The following is a 22,054-nucleotide window of genomic DNA, read 5'->3' on the forward strand; positions in this document are numbered from 1 at the left end:
TAATCCCCCCTACCATCCATCAAACCCCCCCCCCCCCAACTACCTCTATCCTAACTATGCCACCTATAGTATCAACCCCTCCTACCATCCCCTTCTTCCTCACCATCCATTATGCTCATCCCCACATCCTTGTTCTATTCCCTACTACCAACTCCCAATCTCCATGTTTATAGACCATAATCCTACCCTTGTTAACAATAAACTTGTCCTAGAAATGGCTATCTCTCACCTACATTGAAATGGTCATCCCCTATCTTGAAGTATTCAGAATTGAGCTCTCCCATAGGCTGAACAATAAACCTGTCCTAGAAATGGTTATCCCTCACCTACATTGAAATGGCCATCCCCTATCTTGAAGTATTATGAATCAAGCTCTCCCATTGGCCCAACATAGCAAGAAGTTCACCCCCAAAATGGAGAAGGTGAAGATAGAGCATATGATTATGAATGGCATCAACAAAATGAAGGAGTACAACAATAGACTGAGTATAGTGAACATGTAGTTGAAGGATACGATAAAAAAGTTGAAATTGAATATCAAAGGTCAAGATTAAGAGATTTGATCATTTAGGTAGCAATGGACTAAAATTCACCTCATCCTTGGCCTGGAAGAAGGAGAAATTCAACTTAGCATGAGGAGATTAACTACATCAAAGAGGAAGTACAACAGCTCGAAAAGAAGGAAGATGAGACAACAAAGGAGGCCATTTCTTGGGCTAAGATGCTCAAGAAAACCCAATAGCACGTAGAGGAGATGGAGCAATGGATTGAAATTACAAAGAATGGGAAACAACCCAATAGCGCATAGAGAAGAAGGAGCAATGGATTGAAATTGCAAAGGGGAAACAACCAACGTAGGTATCTACAACAACCATAATCAAAGACACATTGAAGGAGAAACAAAGAGCACTCTAAGTTTGACTGATGAGATTGAAGATACATGAAAAAGTGGAAGGTGACACTAAGGAGCTATACACATTAATGAATATCAAGAAAGACATACATATCTTTGCTTGGAGAGTAGGCAAGAAAACCACGAAAGGGGAGAGCTCAAAAGAAAGTGCACTCATCATCCACTTCCCCGCCATGGAGGCTAGGAGAGACTTCCTAGCTCAACATGGTACATTGAAGGGGACCCTAATGTTCTTGGGTGATGTTCTTACACAAATCCAACTAGCCCATATGAAGGAATGCATGCCAAAAATTAAGGCAGCTCTAGGGGGGAGGGAAAATGTTGGGAATTAAAGGTTGCTTAGCTACCTATATTTATCTTGTATGCATTCCCCACACAATTATACATTGTAGATAGGGGCCACCCATCACTGTCATATTTATTCTTTGTTCTTTACTATGGATTAATAATGGGAAGGTAGTTCACATATTACAATTGGTGGAGTTCCCACATATTGGTCTTTCTCTCTTGAGCTCAAACTTCCATAGCCATAGTTCTCTTACTTCCACTTGTGCTTCTCTCTCACTCTTACTCCTACTCACCCTTTCAATTAGTATCAGAGCACGCATTTGAGAAGCTTCAACCATTCTACTTTAGCCCTAGAAAGAGAGCTTCAATTGAGCTTCCATGTGGTAACCATTCCTTCTTCCATTTGAGGTACGCATAAGCTTTTCTAGTTTGCTTTTTTAAAGCTCCATGAGGATCTCTACTCATTAGCAAGTGACCCTGGGAGGTCCAACATAGTAGGGCAACCTCTAAGACAATAGCCTGAAAATTGTGGCACAATTTTAGGGGATATCTTAGCACTCACAACCTCAACCTCCTACTTCTAGCACTCCTCTTGCTCATTACTCAACCTTTCAACATTTTTATTGGTATCTTGAACTCCATCCTGGGTATTATTTGGGGCAAAGATGATAAACCATTGATTCATATTGTGGACATACCTATTAGAGTGCATGCAAGAAGTGAGATTTTTGAGCAAGCTTTTCTCAAAAACCTCCATTTCTTGTTCCACATAGTCCACTTATTCCACCCCTTGATTTTTTTTACCACCACCACCACCACTGTCGTTGCCACTATTGCCGCCACCACCACCACGGCTACCTCCACCACCATTACCATTATCCCCACCACCTCCATGATTGCCACCACTACCTTCACTCTATGTACCTCTCTCTCTCTCTCTCTGGCATCTAGCTAAAAAAATAAAAATAAAAGAAGGTTGAAGTGAAAATAAAAGTGAGCAGAATATGGAAAGGACAAATGATTAAGTGTCACCTCGCGAAGGCTTGGTAGATTCTTGGGTACAGAGACACGACCTAAGGCTGATGCCCTGTTCTCCATGGGTCACTATGCTCAGCTTCCTTTTACATGCCTGAGTATGGAAAAATACATGCCTAAAAGGTGTGTTAAAAGACAATATTTCTTTATCAGGCTATAGGAGTCCTTGCCTAGGAGAAGCTCCTGGTTGAGTTGTGCTCAGTTAGGTAGGTAGTTTAGACCACCACTCAGGGTGACCTCTTTGATAGTTCTTTTTAGCTTGGCCGTGTTGAAGCACTCAATTAGCAACTCGCTTCGAGCCTTCTATTAGATTATGATGGGCCTACTCCTTGTGGATTTCATCCCTTGGTTTTATCAGGGGTAAGGTGAGAGCTGTGATGGGTTTTATTATGTTTCTATGTTATACCAACTTAATGCTCTTTGTGGTTGTGTTTATGTGTAGGTTTGTTCGTGGGATTTGACGGGTTGAGTCGCCCTATCATGTGATCGCTAATGAGAGTTGGATTTAAGGACCCGATTTGGACCCATTCTTGAAGCGCTAGAGCCCATTTTTGGAGCCGAAAAGTGCCCAGAGATATTAAAGAGCCAATTTTCATGAAAAATCAAACGATTGTGGATGGCTAAGCTAGAGTTTTCCTAGATGCATTTCAACGTTAGGAATCTAGCGCAAGTCTCAGTTCATCGATCGAAGGTCATTTGACCCTCCATTTAATCCCCGTAAGGTTTGGCATTATAAAGCAACTATTGAATTCGGGAGCCATAAAGTGCGCAACTAGGCCCAAATTTATAGATTTTGACGTCTCAAAGTCAGGCGTCCAGTTAGATTGCGAATCGGAGTCCGTTTGCCCCCCAAATAGGTCGAAAATCCATCCGCGACAGTGTGAAAGTGGTTTTTTTAAGTAAACCTTTTATAAATGAAATAAAATGAAACTCTAAATGAAGAAAACATGCAAAAAACATGTCAAGCTGCAGGGAGGAGGCATTTTTTGATTGCCGCCCCATTTTTTGGAGATTTGTGTACCTCTTGGATGCTCAATCATGTAAAGAGAGAGGGAGGGAGATTTTTGATCTATGTAGAGAGGACAAGATTTTGATGGTAACCATGTGTAACATGATGAAGGGAATGAAATTTTGATTTTTAGTATTTCTCTCTCCTCATGCTGCCCATTCATATGGATCAATTCAAGAGAGAAGGGGGTGGAGTATGATGACAAATTTAAATCAAATGATAATGTTGAAGTGGTAGAGAATGTAGATCGGGTAGGAGAGTGCTTCAACAACAAAGGATAAGCATCAGTGGCCTCCTGATTTCAAGATACGCACCTCGAAACCCGCAGTTCTTATGTGTAAGCGATCTTTTTTTTTGTTTTATGAAAAATGGTTGAATGAAGTGTTTGATAATTATTGTTCTTGATTTCCTATGTTGCATTCTCTTTGAAATGTAGAAGAAACCAAAAAAATTAATCATATAATGATTTTCAGCAAAGTCCGTAAGTTCCGATTTTAATGAAAATGATGAAAATTGGGGGTTTTATTGGGTTCTTTGGGGTCATATGAGATGAAAATTGATAGGGAAATAATGTTGAGCATAATTCATCACGAAAAACCAATAACTCTGAAATATCATAATTTTTTGGGCAAATAAATAAGTAAAACTAAAGAAAATTGAAAAAAAATAGGTTATTTCGCTCAATAATTAGGAAAAAATATGATTCATGTTTGTGAATGTGTAATAATACTGAGACATAAGGATTAGCCTCAGTTAAACCTTGTTTTTATGTTAGAGTGTGTTTTTATTGCTTTCTACATGAAAAATGACATAAAAATGAACCCTACACCTATGCAACGTTGCAAAACCTAAACGATTAGGGAGAAGAGGGATTGTAAATGTGAGAGGTTGCTGGAAATACATCAAATTCTGATTCATTTGTTTTATGCATAGCATACAGGCCAATAATAATTTAAGTTTAAGGAGACTAGTAGCACAAAGAAATTCGGTGCTAGTCTCTAGCAACGCCGCAATAACGTGCAAGCTGAAAATCATTAAAGGATTGTTTTCCACACCACGTGGCTGATTTCTAATCATAAAATTCTTTCCCACAATGGTCATACACTTCTGCATTTTGTATGCCACATGGTATAAAACCTGGATGCACAGCTCTTGATTGCCTAACGTGGATGTGTAAGGATACCCTTATTATAGGCTAGATGATCATTTCTTAGGGAAAGTGCTTGGTGAGTAAATATTGAAGTCTCCTAGATCATTGAAAATCAAAGAGTGGAGACTGTTCATATGTCCTTTATGTTAGAGCAACGCATCGAGGGGCCAATCCTCTCGATGCACGAGAACTGCACTAGGGCCACGGCATTCGACCTTCAGCCGAAGGGGGTGGCTCCTTTATGTTTGTGATACGTGGTATATTATACCAATGTGTATGGGATCTCCCTCTGAGGAGTAGGGGAGCGAAAACATTGGATTGTGTCATTTTACAAACGCAAGATCGATATTAGAGTTTACTAAGTGTAGCGTGTCCCTTAGACACTCATATGGCCGCGAGGCCGTGTGGGGTGTCTTGTGTGTCTTATAGGTCCAGCTAGTGCCTATAGCCAATGTTAGGCCCGTTTTAGGTCCCGACAATATCTTTATAAGCTACTATGCCGAACCTTTCAGACTTCAACTCCCTTCCAAGCTTTAGTACAACCCTAACTTTAATGAGTAGTCGCTCCCCAAGAGCATCATGGAATCAATTGTATGTAAATAAATACGGTTACCCTTTGTAAAAACACAATAAAGCCACGCCTTCATTACCACACACTTGAACATTCAACGCTACCAAAGTCTAGCTAGAATGTTATCCACTACCACATGTGAAGGGAGAGAAATAGCAAGTCATAGCATCACCAAAACAAAGGAGAATCACTCAATATCAAAGCATGAAAGGAATGGAATATTGTGAAATATTGAAGAATAAGAGCTTTGGATATTTGAAAAACCAACCAAACCCAACTTCATTAAGTGTTTTGTACACTAGTGTTGTCACCCACTTTTTGTTCAAATATTACTAGTTGAAGAAGAATATATTCACCTTGCATTGCCTTTTTATTTGAAGACAATGGAGCATTCATCCATTCTAGGCACAAGCCTATCAAGAAAACAAAGAACCATGATAAGATCAACTTCACCACAAAGCAATAGCAAGCCTTCAAGCTACAATCCACACTTTTTAATGCAAGTGATCGAAAGTACCACCTACTAAAAAGCTAGATAAGGCGATAGCAACTAGCCCAAGGACCAAATAGTGGATTTATGAGTTGAATGTGGGCTTGAAACATATGTAAAAGCCATCATAAGAAGAGTGCATCTACTAACTACATACCCTTCATCAGAGAATACAAGTTGATGACTATAACTTTCATAATATGCATCATAGATAGGGAAAATCTACACTTGCAATAGTTGCACTCACTCTTGAACTAGTGGAACAAGCCCTAGGCCTACAAAGGAAAATGAGAAGGCAGCAATTGTGACAAACACTTGGTAGGACAACAACACTTTAAGCATCAATAGACTACTCTTTAGCACCATCACAGATAAAGTTTCCATAATGTTTAGTTGCATCAAGCCCAACATCTCCACTAATAGGATCCCTAACATCTAGTCGAGGACCTAATTATGGGAAGCATCACCAAGAAGAATCTAAATGGCCTATGACTAAAGGCAATAACTAAGTCGCTCACTAAAACCCAAAGCATATTATAGTGAGACGACCAAAAAAACCACTTCCAATATAGACACAAAGGCAAGGAAAAATGCATATTATTATACCCTTTCTAAACTCATAGTGACTACAATGCAAACATCAAGCCCACTAAATCAACTACAATAGAGTCCCACCAAATTGGCACAAGACACCTTAAAGAACCAAACTCATAAACAAATAGCAAGGGGAATAACAACAAAACTTCAAATCAAGCCACCATTGAGAAAGGAGTGAATCAAGGTCAAATGAAGCGATAAATACAAACCATGAGGACACACATTAGATAGGATAGCAACATAAGGAAAATCCCGAGGAAACAAGCAAAAGAGAGAAGGTTTCAACCAAGCTATCAAAGAATCCCTTAAAGAATTGCAAAACTTTACTTCTATTCTTTCTAAACTCATAATGATTGCCATTAGTGTCCCAAACAATGCAAACATCAATCCCACTAAGTCAACTACAATAGAGTCCCACCAAACTAGCAACACCTCAAAGAACCAAACTCACAATGAATAATAAAGGGAAGAACAACACAAACCCTCAAATCAAGCCACCACTGGGGAGGAAGAGAAACAAGGTGATAACACATCGAGAGATAAAGAGGTTAATAAAGACCATGAGGACACACATATGAGATAGGATACTAGTAGAAGATGAAGAAATCAAATGAAACAAGCAAAAGAGAGAAGATTTCAATCGAACCATTAGAGAATCTCTAAAAAAACCATGAAAAGAGCAAGGCAAGCACCTCAAAGACTAAGAGAACTCATTCTAAGGCCTACAAGAATCCTTATTAGAAGATGTGCTGGAGGGAAGGGAGATTGATGGGGAAAATGAAAGCTGAGTGGGAGAAAATAGCCTAGAGCTCCAATAAAGGAAAGAAGAATGTGGAGGAGGGTCCAAGCATAATGGAAGTGGTAGTCGACCTTCAAGTCCTGCACGTTGATAAATAGGAGCTCAACAAGAAAAAGATAGTAAGAAAGGCCTCCTCTCAAAGAGAGAAGCAATAGTTGAAAAGGCTCATGAACCACCATGAGTAAGAGGAATGGCCAATAGTGATAGGAGAAGAGTAGGTTATGCTAAAACACGTGTGAGAAGCTGTGCAAGGAGAAGGCCCAACCCATCAAGGCAAGGCATGAGCTTTACATGCAACTAGATACAGCCAATGAGAACTTATGGATTTTTTATACAATCCAATCAGTGGCACAACAAGTTTCAGCCATGATAAACATGACAAATAAAGAGTTACTAAATAAAATTAAGAGACTAGAAGATTAAAACAAGGAATTGGAAGGCCACGACAAAGCATTGGAATACAAGCAAAGCATTAGAAGAGAAGAGTAAATAGGTAAATGGAAAGAATAAAGAGCTCAAAAAGAAGAATACGCAAGTAAAAGATAGAAGCAAAGAAGTGGAAGGAAAGAGTATGGAGCTAAAAGAGCTAAAAGGCCTACTTATGCAACCTTGAAGTAGGTTAACAACAAAAGCAAGAGATCAAGGCTAAGGTGACCAAACTAGTGAAGCAAACATAAAGCGAGAAAAGGCAAGGGTAGAACCCCTTAAATAGAAGATCATGGTGAGTTAAGATGTTTATTACTAGCTTGACTTGGTCTTTATAGATCTACAAGCCACCAATCAATTCATATCGATATACGCCATTAGATGGCCTCAAATAGCTAACTCACTTTTTCAAGACGATAGTTGCAAATAGGACCAGGTTGCAATATGTAGATATGTTCTCAAACCACAAGATACCAAGGAAATAACCCAAGAATAAGAACTCTATGAAAGATTAATCCATGCTCCAAACACCCCTCAAAAGGTGATGGACATCCCATTCACAACTAGAAGAAGAATCCTTGACATGGCCTTGCAAAAATACCAAGAAAGGCACTGGTTTGACATTACAATGACATTTGATTTCAAGGTGCATGAGACCCCAAATTTAAGAAGTGACTCCCCCTACAAAAAGTACAATATGTCATCAAGACAAGGCAGAAAAGTGGCACAACCCCATGCTAGAAGCTAATAAGCACACCTCACCTATTTATTGCTACTCGCATCCAAATAAATAGACCGATTAACTATGTTACAAGTTGATCAAGCAATGTGCTACAATAATTGGAAGGTCTTTTGTGATGAATGAGACCATGTGGCTATCATTGAGGCTTGCATCAAGTGATTGCTAAAGTTGAACATGATATAGAGTGCAAGGCAAACTAAAATTAACAATGAGAATATGCAAGTGCTCTCTCAATGGAGGCACAATACAATGATTTTGAACATCATACTCTATTTGTAGTGTAGCCTTCCTTGGAACTTGAGTCTCTCCTCCCTCATAAGCCACAAAAACAAATGTCCACAAGTTGTGAATACATTCTTTACAAATAACCAACCACATCAATGTATACACGTTGTGTTCATACCACACATCCTCAATGTAACAATTAAAATAATTACCAATTATTTACCATGTGGCAAGATAGCTAATTAGCCAGTCAGTAACTACATAGCAAAGAGGGTGGTGTATGGCTAGTAATATAGTGGAGGGTGGTGCGTGGTTAGTGATATGTGGGTGGTCGAGGCTCCATGACTATAGAGTCGTTCATATTCACAAATCAAACTAGCTGTATAGTCTTCCCGCCCTAGCTCAAACTTCCTCTCGAGATGCATATTGTTCAAACTCTTGCGATTGTCTATAGAGTCGTTCATATTCAGAAATCAAACTAGGTGTGTAGTCTTCGCATCCTAGCTGAAACTTCCTCTCGAGATGCATATTGTTCAAACCCTCGTGATTGTCCATAGCTATTATAAACTCGAAAGAGCTTGTGCCTGCAGGTACGTGCATGTGCGCGCGCACAGAGGGTGATGGCAATTACCAACCCAAGTTTGGTGAGAAAGAGAGTGGGTCCAATTTAACTGCCTCATGGTATGAAGAACTCGTCTGAATGGGCTTTTCCAACTAGCATTAGCTGTATCTCGAAGCTGAGCTTTTGGTGCTACTATACCAGATGCATTCGCCCTTAATACTCAACCATCTAATAACTACTACGGTTGTTCATGTTTGCTAAGCTGATCAGTGAAATTGGTGGTTGTTGTGTACTGCAGAAGAGCGTGAACAAATCAATCTTCTGGGTTGCCTGTGGATACGGTGTTTTGAGAGCAAAGTGCTAGGAAATGCGAGTAAAAGAGGTAATGAAAGGCGGCATGATTAAAGCAGGTAATGTGTGTTGAGTGGCGGATAGAGAAGATGCTCGTTAAAACGCGAGATGCTGCCAGGTCTTGGTTTCAAAACCACACGCGCACACACGCACACACATATAGAGATAGAATAATGGTGGTCTGCTAGATAGTCGGGAGGAATGACTCTATAATCCAATTCTTGATTTTTGTGTAGAACCATTGTCAATCACGTAGATCTACAATCCTGTAACTCTAGCCCTCCATTATCTGTCTCGAGATTTGCTTTCAGAACAAGTTGAGTACTGAACTCAATGCTTTCATGTGGGGAGCTGTCAGAGATACAATCATAGTACACGCTCCTATACTTCTATCGCTAGCAAAATAAACGATCAACAATGCCCATTGGTACAGAATCCAGACAACCAATGGACCTTTGTCCGATAGGAGTAAATTGACCTGATCAAAGATGTCACTGATCGCACCAATTACCATGAAGACATCCATTGCAAGCATTGCCTTAAGGATGTATGTCAACAATTTGCTACCCGTCATCCTAACTATGACAAACACTTAACTCAAAACGCAACTCATGCGCTCCTCAACAGCTAGTTCTTGCACATATTTATTTTGCGCATACAGGTTACAGAGCCTCATCATCCTTATGACTAGTTTTTGTAAGAGATCCAAAGCGATGACTCCATGACTACGCTTACTTCACATGCATATACAAATGGTGGCCTATCATCAAGAGCCCTGCAATCAAGGCTGGAACATTGCCTGGAGGAGCTCCAACCGTTGCCTTCACAGCTAGTCTATTAATTTCCAACCATTAGCTTCTTTCTCTTGATGAATTAGGAAAGAGAGAGTCTTGCAATTCCCTCTGATGTGTTGCAGCAGTGAGGTTAGGTACAAAGCCTCTACCCCCAAACATGGGGCGCATGTATGAATCATCAAATCTGCGCCAAAAATGATGAACTGTGGAGGATGTCGGAGCCCAAAGCAGCATTCTTAGACTGCTGCTGTTCTGGACAACCGCATTGGATTGTGTCCTGCTGACACCTAAAAGGGGAACCTGAACTTCTGGTACAAAACTAGAGTCTTTGGGAGTAGGAGGCTCTTCCGCATTATCCATCAGATGTGGAGGCAGAATCCACATAATCAATGGCTTTGTAATTAAACCAAATACCTGCCAGAATTTCCAATGTAGCACACACGTGGAATTCATTTCATAGACATTGTGATCGTATATCAAAGAAGTTCTGCCCTCTGGCTCAAACATTTTGACATTTCACTTACCACTGTGCTAAAGAGTACCACAATGATGGTGCTTGTAATCATGGTTGCATTTATAGCACTTCCGGATGTAAACTGCAAAATGAGAGAAACTGCAAAACCTAATGAAAATCTGCTGAAAACAAACATGATTGCTATAGTCAAAAATTTTGGTCTTACTTTGTTATAAGCAAGGGCTATTGAGACAGCTCCCCGCATGAGACCAGCCCACCATATGATCACCTGTCCAATAGTCTTTTAGAGGATCATATTGTTCAACATGTGGTGTCCTGAACAACCATCATAACATGCCATGCAGTTCTGTGCAAGGTTTTGGGTAAAAGAGAACCTGTTGTCGAATGCTAATATTTGTCCCAGATGCTCGTCTAACCAAGTTCGATAGAGCAGACAGGGGGAAAACAAAAGCTGCTCTTCCCAGGAGAACCACCAGAATTAAAGTTCCAGAGAGTCCAAGGGAAGTTGCAGGACTGCAATGGCGGCATAATGAAGTCCGCTATCTATTGTCAGAAGTAAGTATCAAAGAGCTTGCCCTTGTTCTTAGTTGAATTTCTTGCATACCTTACATCCACAATAGTCCATTTGTCCTTGTCTAGTGCATCCATACCCACATATAGAAATATGAAGGTTTCCGCAATGAAAGATAGTGTTGCAAAAGTGTGCCTGCAGTATTATGAAGAAAAGAGACCCTTACATACAAAACTGCAGAAAGGGCAGCATATGATCCAAAAAGGAACGAAAAAATAAATGACAGGAAGAAGAGAATACTTGAGTTGATAATGAAGTTCGAAACAAGGTTTTTGCAAGACCCTCAGGTCCAAAAGGGGGACAGCATACACAAAAATTTGTACTCCAAGAAAATTTGATAATGAAGTTCAAAACAAGGTTTTTGCAAGACCCTCAGGTCCAAAAGAGGACACAACATACAAGAAAATTTGTACTCCAAGAAAACTGCACACATACTTTTTGCAATGGAACATGCCAGGGGACCAGATATGGGGCTAGGCTCTAGCAACACAGCTCCAATACTCACAGACAGATGCAAGTGAGCTTTTTGATATCTTATACAATAGAAGAAACAAGCACCCATAATCAAGCTTGAGCACGAGCTATACAAGTGATGCTAGGGACACGACTAAAGGGAAGATTGAAGTCTCATCATAACCATCACCACATACACCCCAATCACTTATCTAGGCCTTTGGCATACCTACAGTCCTTTACCATATCCACATACAGACCATCAGCAATCAGGCTGTAAACAGGGCAAGAGTTACTAATGGAGATGTGGCCATAGTAGTTAAAGTTTCTTCCAAGCTAGGTTGCTTTCTGTAAACATCGAATGCATTGGAATTTTCATTTCAATTCTCCATTCTAGTACTTGTTAAAATTAGCAACCCCAACCAAAGAGACTATAGTCTACCATACCTAGACAATGTTCACAAAAAGTACCCCTTGTTGGAGATCAATGCTCCACCCCTTGACTAGCTACATCATTAATTGCTAACTCTATTTTTGTGAGCCTCCCATACAAGGAGAAGGCATTTATGAGCAAAACGTTTACTTAGTAGGTCCCAATTGAGAACAGCTATAATGTCAATAGAGATGAGTTGGATAAGAGCAACTACCGGCCCTGCAAGTTCAAGATGAGGAGTTTTTTGACAGGTAAAGCTTGTGGGGATACGTGAGTGGAGATAAGAAAGAGCAGATACTCCTTAAAGATCCAATAGCAGAACAGCAAAAGGTATGGAACAATCTGAATGAAACAAACAAAAAGGTCATATTCTTCATATGTTCAAATATATCTCATGGGATGATTAGACACATACAGAACCTAAATGCTGCAAAGGAGTGGGATATTCTTCATATGTGCAAATATATCTCATGGGATGATTGGACACATACAGGACCTAAATGCTGCAAAGGAGGAGTAGGATATACTAGAGAAGTTATGCAGTACCAATACAAAGGTGTAGAAGATTCAACTCAAGAATGAGTTGAATAACATAAAGAAAAACAATCTATCAATAAACGATTATGTGCTGAAAATGAAGGAGATTGCAGGCACATTAGGCTCTATTGGTGCATCTATTGAAGATGATTTGGTCTCTAGTGTTGAATGGGTTGAATGATGGAAGTTTTTCCACCTCAATTTGTGTACATGAAACATTTCCAGATTTTGGAAATCTAATCTCCCTCATGATTATTGTGGAGATGAGAACGTAGGAAAACATTGGAGAAAAAGGAAGAGATGAAAAAGAACAAGCACAAGCTTTTTACTCAGATTTAGGTAGAGGCAAGGGGAGATCTCAAAGAGGACATGGTACAAGAATAGGAGGTGGTTATTAATAGTATAATTGGGATCAACAAATTATGAAACATGCAAGTCATGGTAGAGGTAGACGAGATACAAGAGGAAGGGGGAGCTATAGAGGTCGAGGTGGATGGCAACAAAGACAAGCAATAATGTTACAAGTTGCTAAAATTGTGAAAAGTCTAGTCATCTTGTTGGCCCAAGCGTAAGTAAGTGTGTGATCAACTGAAAAAGAATGAAAGATAACCAATGAATTGATCGATGCACAATAACTCAATCACTAAATGAGAGGTGATGTATTAATGTGTGAAAGAGAGAGAGAGAGAGAGAGAGAGAGAGAGAATACAATGTCGAAGGCGATCACAACAAATAATGGCACACTTGTATGCTAATAAGGCACAAAGTGTCCTTTTATAATTTAAAAATCCTAACAGCTTAATCATCATAGGAAACCCTAAAAGAAACCCTAGCCCTAATGTCACTTAGTGCATTAGGACACTGGGGCAACAACTGCATTTAATGACAATTTAAATGCCTAGGGAGCCCAGATTATGGGTCAAAGGGCATCAACACATAGCCCACGAGATAGCCTATAAAATCCCTTCCATGAAATGGGTGGACTGATCTATGAAAAATGAGGACACCCTAGAAAATAAAAAGAAATATAAGATCATGGTTGCACAAGTTCATCCAAGTGGATATAGCAACCTATGATAGTACAGAGTATGGCAAATCATGGAACAAATGGAGTTCAAGGCTTACCAAAAAGCCTAGAACTTTGGTTGAGGAAGAGCCTTTGTGATTCGTGAAGAGATCTACCAAGTTGTCTTGAGTGGGTATGTGAGACAACTCTCTTTCTCTAGCTAATATCCGATCACGAACTTAATTGTAATCAACTTCTATATGCTTTGTGTGGGCATGGAACACTAGGCTTTGCACAATGACCTAAGCACTCTGACTATCAATGTAGATAAGTGTCGGAGCCATATGGTGCACATGAAGATCTACAAGTAACTTACAAAGCCAAACACACTCCACTGTGTCTATGAACACTACTTTGTACTCAACTTCACAATTGAAAGTAGCAACTACAATTTGTTGAACCAAGAAACAAGAGATGTACCCAAAAAGATACAAGAATCTAAACATCCAACCCAATCACTGTCAAAATATCCATGCAAAGAGAGTGAAGAATCAACTTTGTAGAAAGGGCCAAGATCCTAGATGCCTTTAAGATACCGAAAAACACGTTTCACTGCCTACCAATGAAGCTTCAAAGGGCTGTGTATAAATCTACTCAGCTGGGAGACAGCAAACTAAAGATGGAGTCATGTGTGACATAGATAAATCAAGCATCCAACAGCCTGCTGATATAAAGTAGCATCGAAGGATCCGCTACCATCATCAAAGTGAATCTGAAACCAAGCTCCAAGGGAGTAGAAACGGGTTTGCAATCCTCAAATTGAAAGTGCTGAAGAGGTTGTCCAATACATTTGGACTATGTCATGACGATGCCTCCCTCAATGGTGGCAAATTGGATACCCAAATGATAGTGAGGTAGACCAAGATCTGTCATGGCAAAGGTTTGCTGTAAATCAGCCTTAAATGTTGCAATTTGACCAGCATTGGTCCCAGTGACAAGCATGTCATCAACATAAAGTACAAGAATAATAAAATCAGATCCCTGATGTCAAATGTAAAGAGTAGCCTCAGTAGGGCTATTCTAAAATCCAAAATGCAATTGATAAGCATGTATACGGGCATACCAAGCCCGTGGAGCTTGCTTTAAACCATACAAAGCCTTCTTGAGGTGAAAGACTTTGTGCTCGAGAGCCACTACAAATCCTAGAGGTTGAGAAACATAAACCTCTTCAATGAGATATCCATGGAGAAATGCCATCTTGATGTCCAACTGACTCACCTCCCAATGAAAGTGGACAGCAAGGGCAATAATACTCTTAATGGTAGTAATGCAAGAGATAGGGGCAATAGTTTCCTCAAAGTCAAGTCCTTGTTGTTAGGCACATCCCTTGGCAACAAGGCGGGCTTTGTATCTATTAATAGAACCATCTGACTTTCTCTTAATTTTACAAACCTATTCGGTACCTATTGCATGCTTGCCATAAGGCAAGCCACATAGCTCCCAAGTGTCATTCTAATGGATGGAATCAATTTCTGCCTTCATTGCTTCAACCCAACAATCATTTGAAAAAGCATCTTTATAAAATAGAGATTCTTCATTGCATGTTTAGCTACCAATGCACATGCAAAAAGATTACCTTGTAAGGCTCGTGTGCGAGCAGCCAAAGAAAGAGGCTGCTTGCTGTCCAGAAGACTGTCTAGCAGCCAATGAGGGACTCTTTAGGCTGCTGAATGTCAACCCTTGCGTGCTCCAAGTGATCAACAATAGGGGGCTACTTTGGACAAGATATCATGATACTATTATGGCTGTAAATCAGGCTGAATAGACTGCTATAATGTATTTTGTAGGTGATAGAAATGAAGGTTGAGAAGAAGGATCAGCCATGGAACCATTATGAAAAAGTGGTAGTAGGCTGTGAAAGATGTGTGAAGTATCAATAATAGGCTGTTCTTGACAGTCCAACAAGAGGTGAGAAGCATTTTCAGCAAAGATAATATCTCGATTGACAGTAACCTTGCTTGTAGAGGGTCGATAGAGGCAGTATCCTTTACTTTCAGCAATATATCCAATAAATATGCAGCAAACGCCCTTATAATCCAGCTAATGCCTTTTTTGAAAAGCCACATAAGCATGCACCAATGATCCAAAAATCCTTTGAGAGAGAGAAAGCTTGGAGCCAATCCATGCCTCATAAGGAGCGATGGTGCCTAGAGCTCTTGTGGAACACTTGTTTAAAGCATAAGCGGCACATAAAATAGCATCGAACCAAAGGGAATTAGGTAAATTCTTACTCTTCAGAAGGCACCTTGCCATCTCCATGAGTGACCTATTCTTCCGTTCCACTACTCCATTTTGTTGTGGGGAGTAAGGAACGGTACATTAATGATGGATACCTGGAGATGCAATATACTCTAAAAACTATTTGGAAAGATATTCGCCCCCCTATCAATGTGAAGGGTCTGAATACGAAAGCCACTTTGGTTCTCCACCATGGCCATAAAAGTCTTGTAGCAAGAAAAGACTTTAAACTTAAGAGTTCAGTCCATATATCCAAGTGAATCGAGATTTTTCATCAATGAATATAACAAACTATCCAATCTTCATACTTTTCACTTGGATTTGGATCTCAATCTTCTTCTTTGGGTGTTCCTCCTTTCCCCCATCGACATTGACATCTTGGGGTAAGAGGGGGTACTTACTTCTTTCACTATCCAATGGTTAAAGGAGGCGGTTTTCTTTTCTTGCTGCTTACAAGATCTTGGTCATTCATACCTTTATATTGTTTGCATCTTGATGATCGTGATTGTGAAAGGGTGCTTGGACAAGTGAACAATTTCCCTGTGGGGACACTATCCAAGTGATTTTTCTTAAACACAACAAAATTTTATATTATCCTATACATTGGCATTCTATTCTTATAAAGATGCATTTATGCATATTTATCCCTTTTTTGCCAGAGAGTGGTTGACTTGGATTCACCATATTCATGTTAGCTTACATAGCAGTCTCTATGGCAATATTCTTTCCATGGCACCATACGACATATATCTATATTTTCTTCATCACCGACACCCATGGGTGGTTGGGATAGCTTTCTATTTTGTGATGTTGGATTTGACCATCCTATGAAGAAATACCCTAACGAAAAAATATAAATAAACGTATACGACTCAAAAGAACACCGTCAAGATTAGGGTAACTCAAAGATAATGAATGCAATCGAATCTAAATGAATGACTGAAAATTGAATATACAATTCTCATATAGCAAACAAACCATGCACGAATGACAACTATACCCTTAACTCTCATATCTCAAGAACCAAGACAAAGGTACTGAGCAGGAGAGTGTATTATACTCCTAACGGATCCCGAAACACACCAAAGACAGGCTCCAAGAGTCGAACATGAGCAAATGCAGCTGTGAAAGCTAGATCTAATGTAAACAGGCAGTGAGGAGAGAGAGACAGAGACTAAACATGCAAGTACTTGAGGAGAGGAAAAAACTGCGTGACAACTAGAGATTAAAGACAACTATGCAAGAAGTGTAGGCGATAGTTGGAGGGGAGAGAGACTCAACAAACACAAATCTTTGGATGATGGTAATAATGTCTAGATGATGGCGACAGCTCTAGTAGGTGACAACGATAATAAACGCAAGCTCCAGAGGACTAGGCAACAACTCTTGATGATGGCGATAGCCAACGTATGGAAACGGAGGTTGAAATCAAGCGCTACATGGTAGTATAGAGCAACAAGTGGAAGCTCTAACTACAACATTCTCTCCAAACGGGTATGGGCAACAAAGATACAACTCCTAAAACCTACAAAAACGAGATTGGGCTGAACAGAGAGCAATCTACCTATTAATAGAAAGTTTCAAGACCTCGTACCCCACATTGTTTTAAAACTCTCTCGAACCGCATAACAAGTTAGGGTTTTGATTAATTAAGCATTTTGGGATTGTTTAAGTGGCTAATTCAGTATGTAATGCTTATGTTAACTCAACACCCCCTCTCAGACCTAAAAAGTGTGTTAGAAAAAAAGGCCAACCCAAATTTTGAGTGTTTTTATTTGTATGTGTTTTTAACCCAAGGTATCCCACCCTAAAGTAATCGGGGCATCAGATAAAGGATGTACGGTGGCTACCCCATGGCCTACCAAGACTACAAAGGCGATGGTTATCTTACCAAGGGAGTCCACGTGGTCACCCCAAAGAGGCGAGGACATTAGAAAAAGGTGCACGTCAACTTCCCAATGGCCTACCAAGTCCTATAAAGACGGATGAAACCACAATGAACTTGGTGTTTTTTTTCTTAGGATAATGATTGTTTCAAAAAGGGAGGTAGCGATCAATTATGTAACGGACGGGAGACAAGTAGCCAGTCCCAAAGGCTTTAACAAAATAAACAAGCTATCCCTACCACTACTGAATGCCAATGACAAAGGAATGGGCTAATGGAATGTGCAACAAATATGGGGGATATGTGGAGAGACAAAAAAGATATGTGTAGCTAGCAAGGCTAAGCAAGCAAGGGAGGCTGTCTAGGAGATTGCCATGTGCAATGCCACAAATAGGGTGGATCCAGAGTCAACCACTTAGAGAGATCGAAAAGGGAGAAATGCACACAAATGCATGTTTACATAATAGAATGCCAATGCACTGAAGTTACACAAAAGGTATGCCAATGCACTGAAGTTACACAAGAGGCAATGCAGATGTGATCATGCTCATGCAAATACTATGCAATGGTGCCACTTGGATAGTATCCTCACAAGGGAATTATTCACTTGCTCAAGTACCCTTTAACAATCATGTCATCTTGACTGTGCAACTGAAGATACAATGTTCAATATACAGTAATGTCAAAAAAAGAAACTCTAAACATCATCATTGTTGCTATCAAGAGAAAAAAGCCACCCCCTCTCAAACTAAAAGAAAAAGCTAGAGAAAATTACCCTTCCCATCAATCTAAAGAAGTAGAGAATGATGTCTAAAAAAATCTAAACATCATCGTTGTCACTATCAAGAGAAGAAAGCCACCCCCTCTCAAACTAAAAGGAAAAGCTAGAGGAAATCACCTTCTCTCCGTCAATCTAAAAAAGTAGAGAAGGATCTACCCAAGCCGATCTTGGATAAAATATATTACAATACCAACCAATTGACTGCCTTGGTCAATATATCTACATAGCTGTCAGAGAAAGGCACAAACTCTAAGCGTATGGTGTCTAGCTCAACCTTCTCTCTGATGAATTGGAAGTGGACCTCCACATGCCATATCCATGGTAAAAAGATCGGATTGCCTACAAGGGCAATGGCACTCTGATTGTTGTAGTAGACAGCAGTGGGAGAGTCATATGGAAAGTGTAAAGCCACCCGTAAGCTCCTCAAGTAGATAGCTTCCATTATACTATCAAAAAGAGCCCGATACTCAACCTCAACCGTGGAAGCTGCCACTATCTCTTGCTTACGGCTAGCCCAAAGGTGAGTGCCATACCCAAGGTAAAGAGGTAGCCACCATGGGAATGCTAGGTGTCAAGGTCTCTTTCCCAATCAGAGTCAGTGTACCCCTGCAAACATAAACCAAATCCATAAGTTAGACCGTGAGATAGATACATCGCAAATATCTCAAAACACAAAGATATGCAAACTAATAATATATCTTAGGTACAATGAAATATTGACTAAGCAAGCCTGGTGTGAATCAACCAAAGAAGCTTCCCTACCACAAATCTATAGGGGTGCATATAAGCATAACTCCAAAAGACACTTAAGTGAAAAACTACAAGCCAAGCGCCAAAGAATGCCTTATATAGAGCCCTCTAAGGAACAACCACAATCGGACACTCGTTAAGGATGTACAGCAAAGAGTTAATAGCCTAGTCCCAAAGGTGCTCAACAAGCAGCTTTGCTATGAACAACATAGAGCATGCCATGTTCATGATGGTCCAATTTCTACGCTCTATAACTCCATTTTGTGAAAGGGAAGTTGGTAGAGATAAGCTAACGTAAAATACCATGCTCCTATAGAAACTCGAAAAACTTTGTAGAGGTGAACATGCCTCTACTACCACTCTCTCCTACACTACCGTCTACATCAAATCCAACCTTCCTTAGCTGTGTTTGCTAGTATTCAACATTTGGAGACTACCTTGCTGCGATTTGGAATCCATTCTGAGTATGTTACACTCTCCAACTCATTACCCCTGCCCTCATCCTTGAGATACAGGAGTTCGAGGTACAATATTCATTCACTACATAGTGTGTCTGTTGCATGAGCATTGTATATTTAATAGTCATATCATTTCATTCATTCTCTATATTCATTGTCTCTGAGTTACCCTAACCCTAACTACCTTCTTCTATCACTTTGTGCTTTGTCGTACGGTGTTATGTGTTTCTATGTTAGGGTATTTTCTTCACATGGTATCAGAGCCAAGTTCTCTGAGAGAAACCTAGGCCTTGATCTAAAAGCTCTACATAAAAAGTAAGAACAACCAAAGGTTAGATAATTTCGAACACTACTTCCACACCACTTCTCACATATGAGCTAAATCCATGAAGGAACAAGTTGGAGTGGGCCTCACAGCTTCCTTTACAAGCTTGACATGGTCGGGACAAACATTGGACTACCATGGAGTCCCACGACTTTACGACTGGAAGGCTAAGAATGCCTCCACTATTGTCGAGCTAATGCAAGACTTATTGACTAAGTTTCGTTCTCAACTCTAACATTTTGACTTACATTAGAGCAAAGGGCACACTTGACTATGTGGCTCGAGATAGGACCCATCGAATAAATCTTGACCATGAGCTTCAAAACTTTAAAATCTTTGACGGGATGACTTGAAAGTCAAGTTGGCTAAGTATCAACATCTCCTTGCCGAATTCTCCACTACAAGGACTCCTAAGTCCTCTAACGATCAAGTCACATTGTTTATTAACAAGCTGCCGCGTAAATACTTCAATTTTGTGCAACAAGTGGTTTCTCTACCCAATTTACCCACATTCTACGAGTGTCAACTATTGTATTATACATGACTATTTGATCAATTTCATATGAATAATTCAATAATCCCTCAAAGGGGACCCTTGTTGCTCATTCTCAAAAAGAGCAACAAGGGAGGGTAAACAAAATCAAACTTAAAATCAAAATCAAAAACAAAAACAAAATCAAACTTAAAATCAAAATCAAAAACAAAAACAAAATCAAACAAGGGAATCACAAGGAAACTCCTAGTCTCAACTCAAGTGCCAGAATGTACCTAAGAAGAATAGGTATTGTCAACATTGTCAAAAGGTTGGCCATTTTGACGACGAGTGTCGATCAAAGGCAAGAGACAAAGCACCAAAACCCAAGTCACAAACCCCCGCTCCTCAATCGAACAACCCCCATCAGGGAAAGTGAGGTGATGGCAAGAGGCAATGGAAAGACTAGACTCATATTGCCACACCGGTCATCCATCTCAGTCGACAACGTTCTCAACTCCAAAGGGCTTATCTGCCTGGTCTACAGAGACCCACATTGTCTCTCTCCGTAGAGACATCTGATACAAATCTCATCCACATCTATGAGTTGCCTCTCGACGAGGTTACCGCAAAGGTCCACTTGTCACAGCCAAGCACATCAACACCTATTTGGATTGTGAATAGTGGAGCTACACATCACAGACGATGAGGCATAGCCTAACGGCCTATACCACATGACCCATTTTCTTACCAAGCCAACAGTCGAGAGCTCCGTGTTCCATAGCTTCCAGATATTAGCCACATCTCAAAAGCCTATGAATAATGAGCTTCTTTAGCATTTCTGGCTAGGGTATCTTGGCTATGACTCTCTTTATGAGTTGTCTTGTCGTAAGATGGTTGAGGGCCTTTCTTGCCAGAAGCTAGCTCAATATGTATATAAAGCATGTCAGCTCGAGAAGTAGCATCGTATCCCATTCCCTCAACAGCCTACACATAGAGCTGAGACACCTCTTAGATTAATTCACGTTGATCTTTGTGAGCCAACATCCACTGTCGCCTTGAACGGTGCACTGTACTTCTTTTTTATAATGGATGATCATTCGTGATACATGTGGATGTACTTCCTCAAGCATAAGTTCGATACTTTCACATATTTCTCTACTTAGGTGCTGCTCGTTCATAACTAGATGGGTCGTCGTGTTGGTTGCATGAGGAGTGATAGCGGTGATAAGTTCAACTCCCACGAGTTTTCTGAGTTTCTACAATAGCATGGCATCTCTCGCCAACTCACCTCTATCAACTCCCCCTCTCAAAATGGAGTCGTAGAGCGTAGCAACTGGACAGTTATGGAAATGACACGCTCTATGCTGTTTGCAGGAGAGCTCCCTAAGCACCTATGGGTTGAGGCTCCTAACATTGCAATGTACATCCTCAACCGATGCCCCGACTACGGCTCTTCCTCTGAAGACCCCGTACTAGGCATTCTTTGGCTCTCGGCTTGTCATATTCCACTTCAGAGTCTTCGGGTGTCGCACATACACACACACGCCTAATGATAAAATAGGAAAGCTCACTCTCGGCCGAGCTAATCTCCTTATCTTTGTCGGATATTCCTCCGAAGCGAAAGCCTACCGTTTGTTTAATCCTTGATCGAACAA

At 40.3% G+C, this 22,054-nt stretch overlaps 1 protein-coding gene across 4 annotated transcripts in view; it reads right to left on the reverse strand.

Moving 5' to 3' along the window:
* Positions 1 to 9,360: 9,360 nt before the first annotated feature.
* LOC148036759 (sodium/hydrogen exchanger 1-like) overlaps positions 9,361 to 22,054 on the reverse strand; it is a 72,328-nt gene continuing 59,634 nt past the window's right edge. The window contains exons 10-14 of one of the 4 annotated variants that reach the window (XM_087675639.1): positions 11,032 to 11,133; positions 10,802 to 10,940; positions 10,633 to 10,695; positions 10,477 to 10,548; positions 9,361 to 10,366 (exon numbers count right to left, since the gene is read on the reverse strand). In XM_087675639.1, the coding sequence (XP_087531765.1) occupies positions 10,010 to 10,366; positions 10,477 to 10,548; positions 10,633 to 10,695; positions 10,802 to 10,940; positions 11,032 to 11,133 (733 nt within the window). In that variant the 3' untranslated portion in view covers positions 9,361 to 10,009. Of the gene's footprint in view, positions 10,367 to 10,476; positions 10,566 to 10,632; positions 10,696 to 10,801; positions 10,941 to 11,031; positions 11,134 to 18,924; positions 18,998 to 22,054 lie in introns of those variants that run through there. The other 3 variants (XR_015690501.1, XR_015690502.1, XR_015690503.1) reach the window with 3 other exon arrangements.

This window comes from Lygodium microphyllum, chromosome 4 (assembly GCF_053477565.2).
Source record: "Lygodium microphyllum isolate KBCC chromosome 4, Lygodium_microphyllum_v1.1.10, whole genome shotgun sequence".
Classification (NCBI taxonomy): domain Eukaryota; kingdom Viridiplantae; phylum Streptophyta; class Polypodiopsida; order Schizaeales; family Lygodiaceae; genus Lygodium; species Lygodium microphyllum.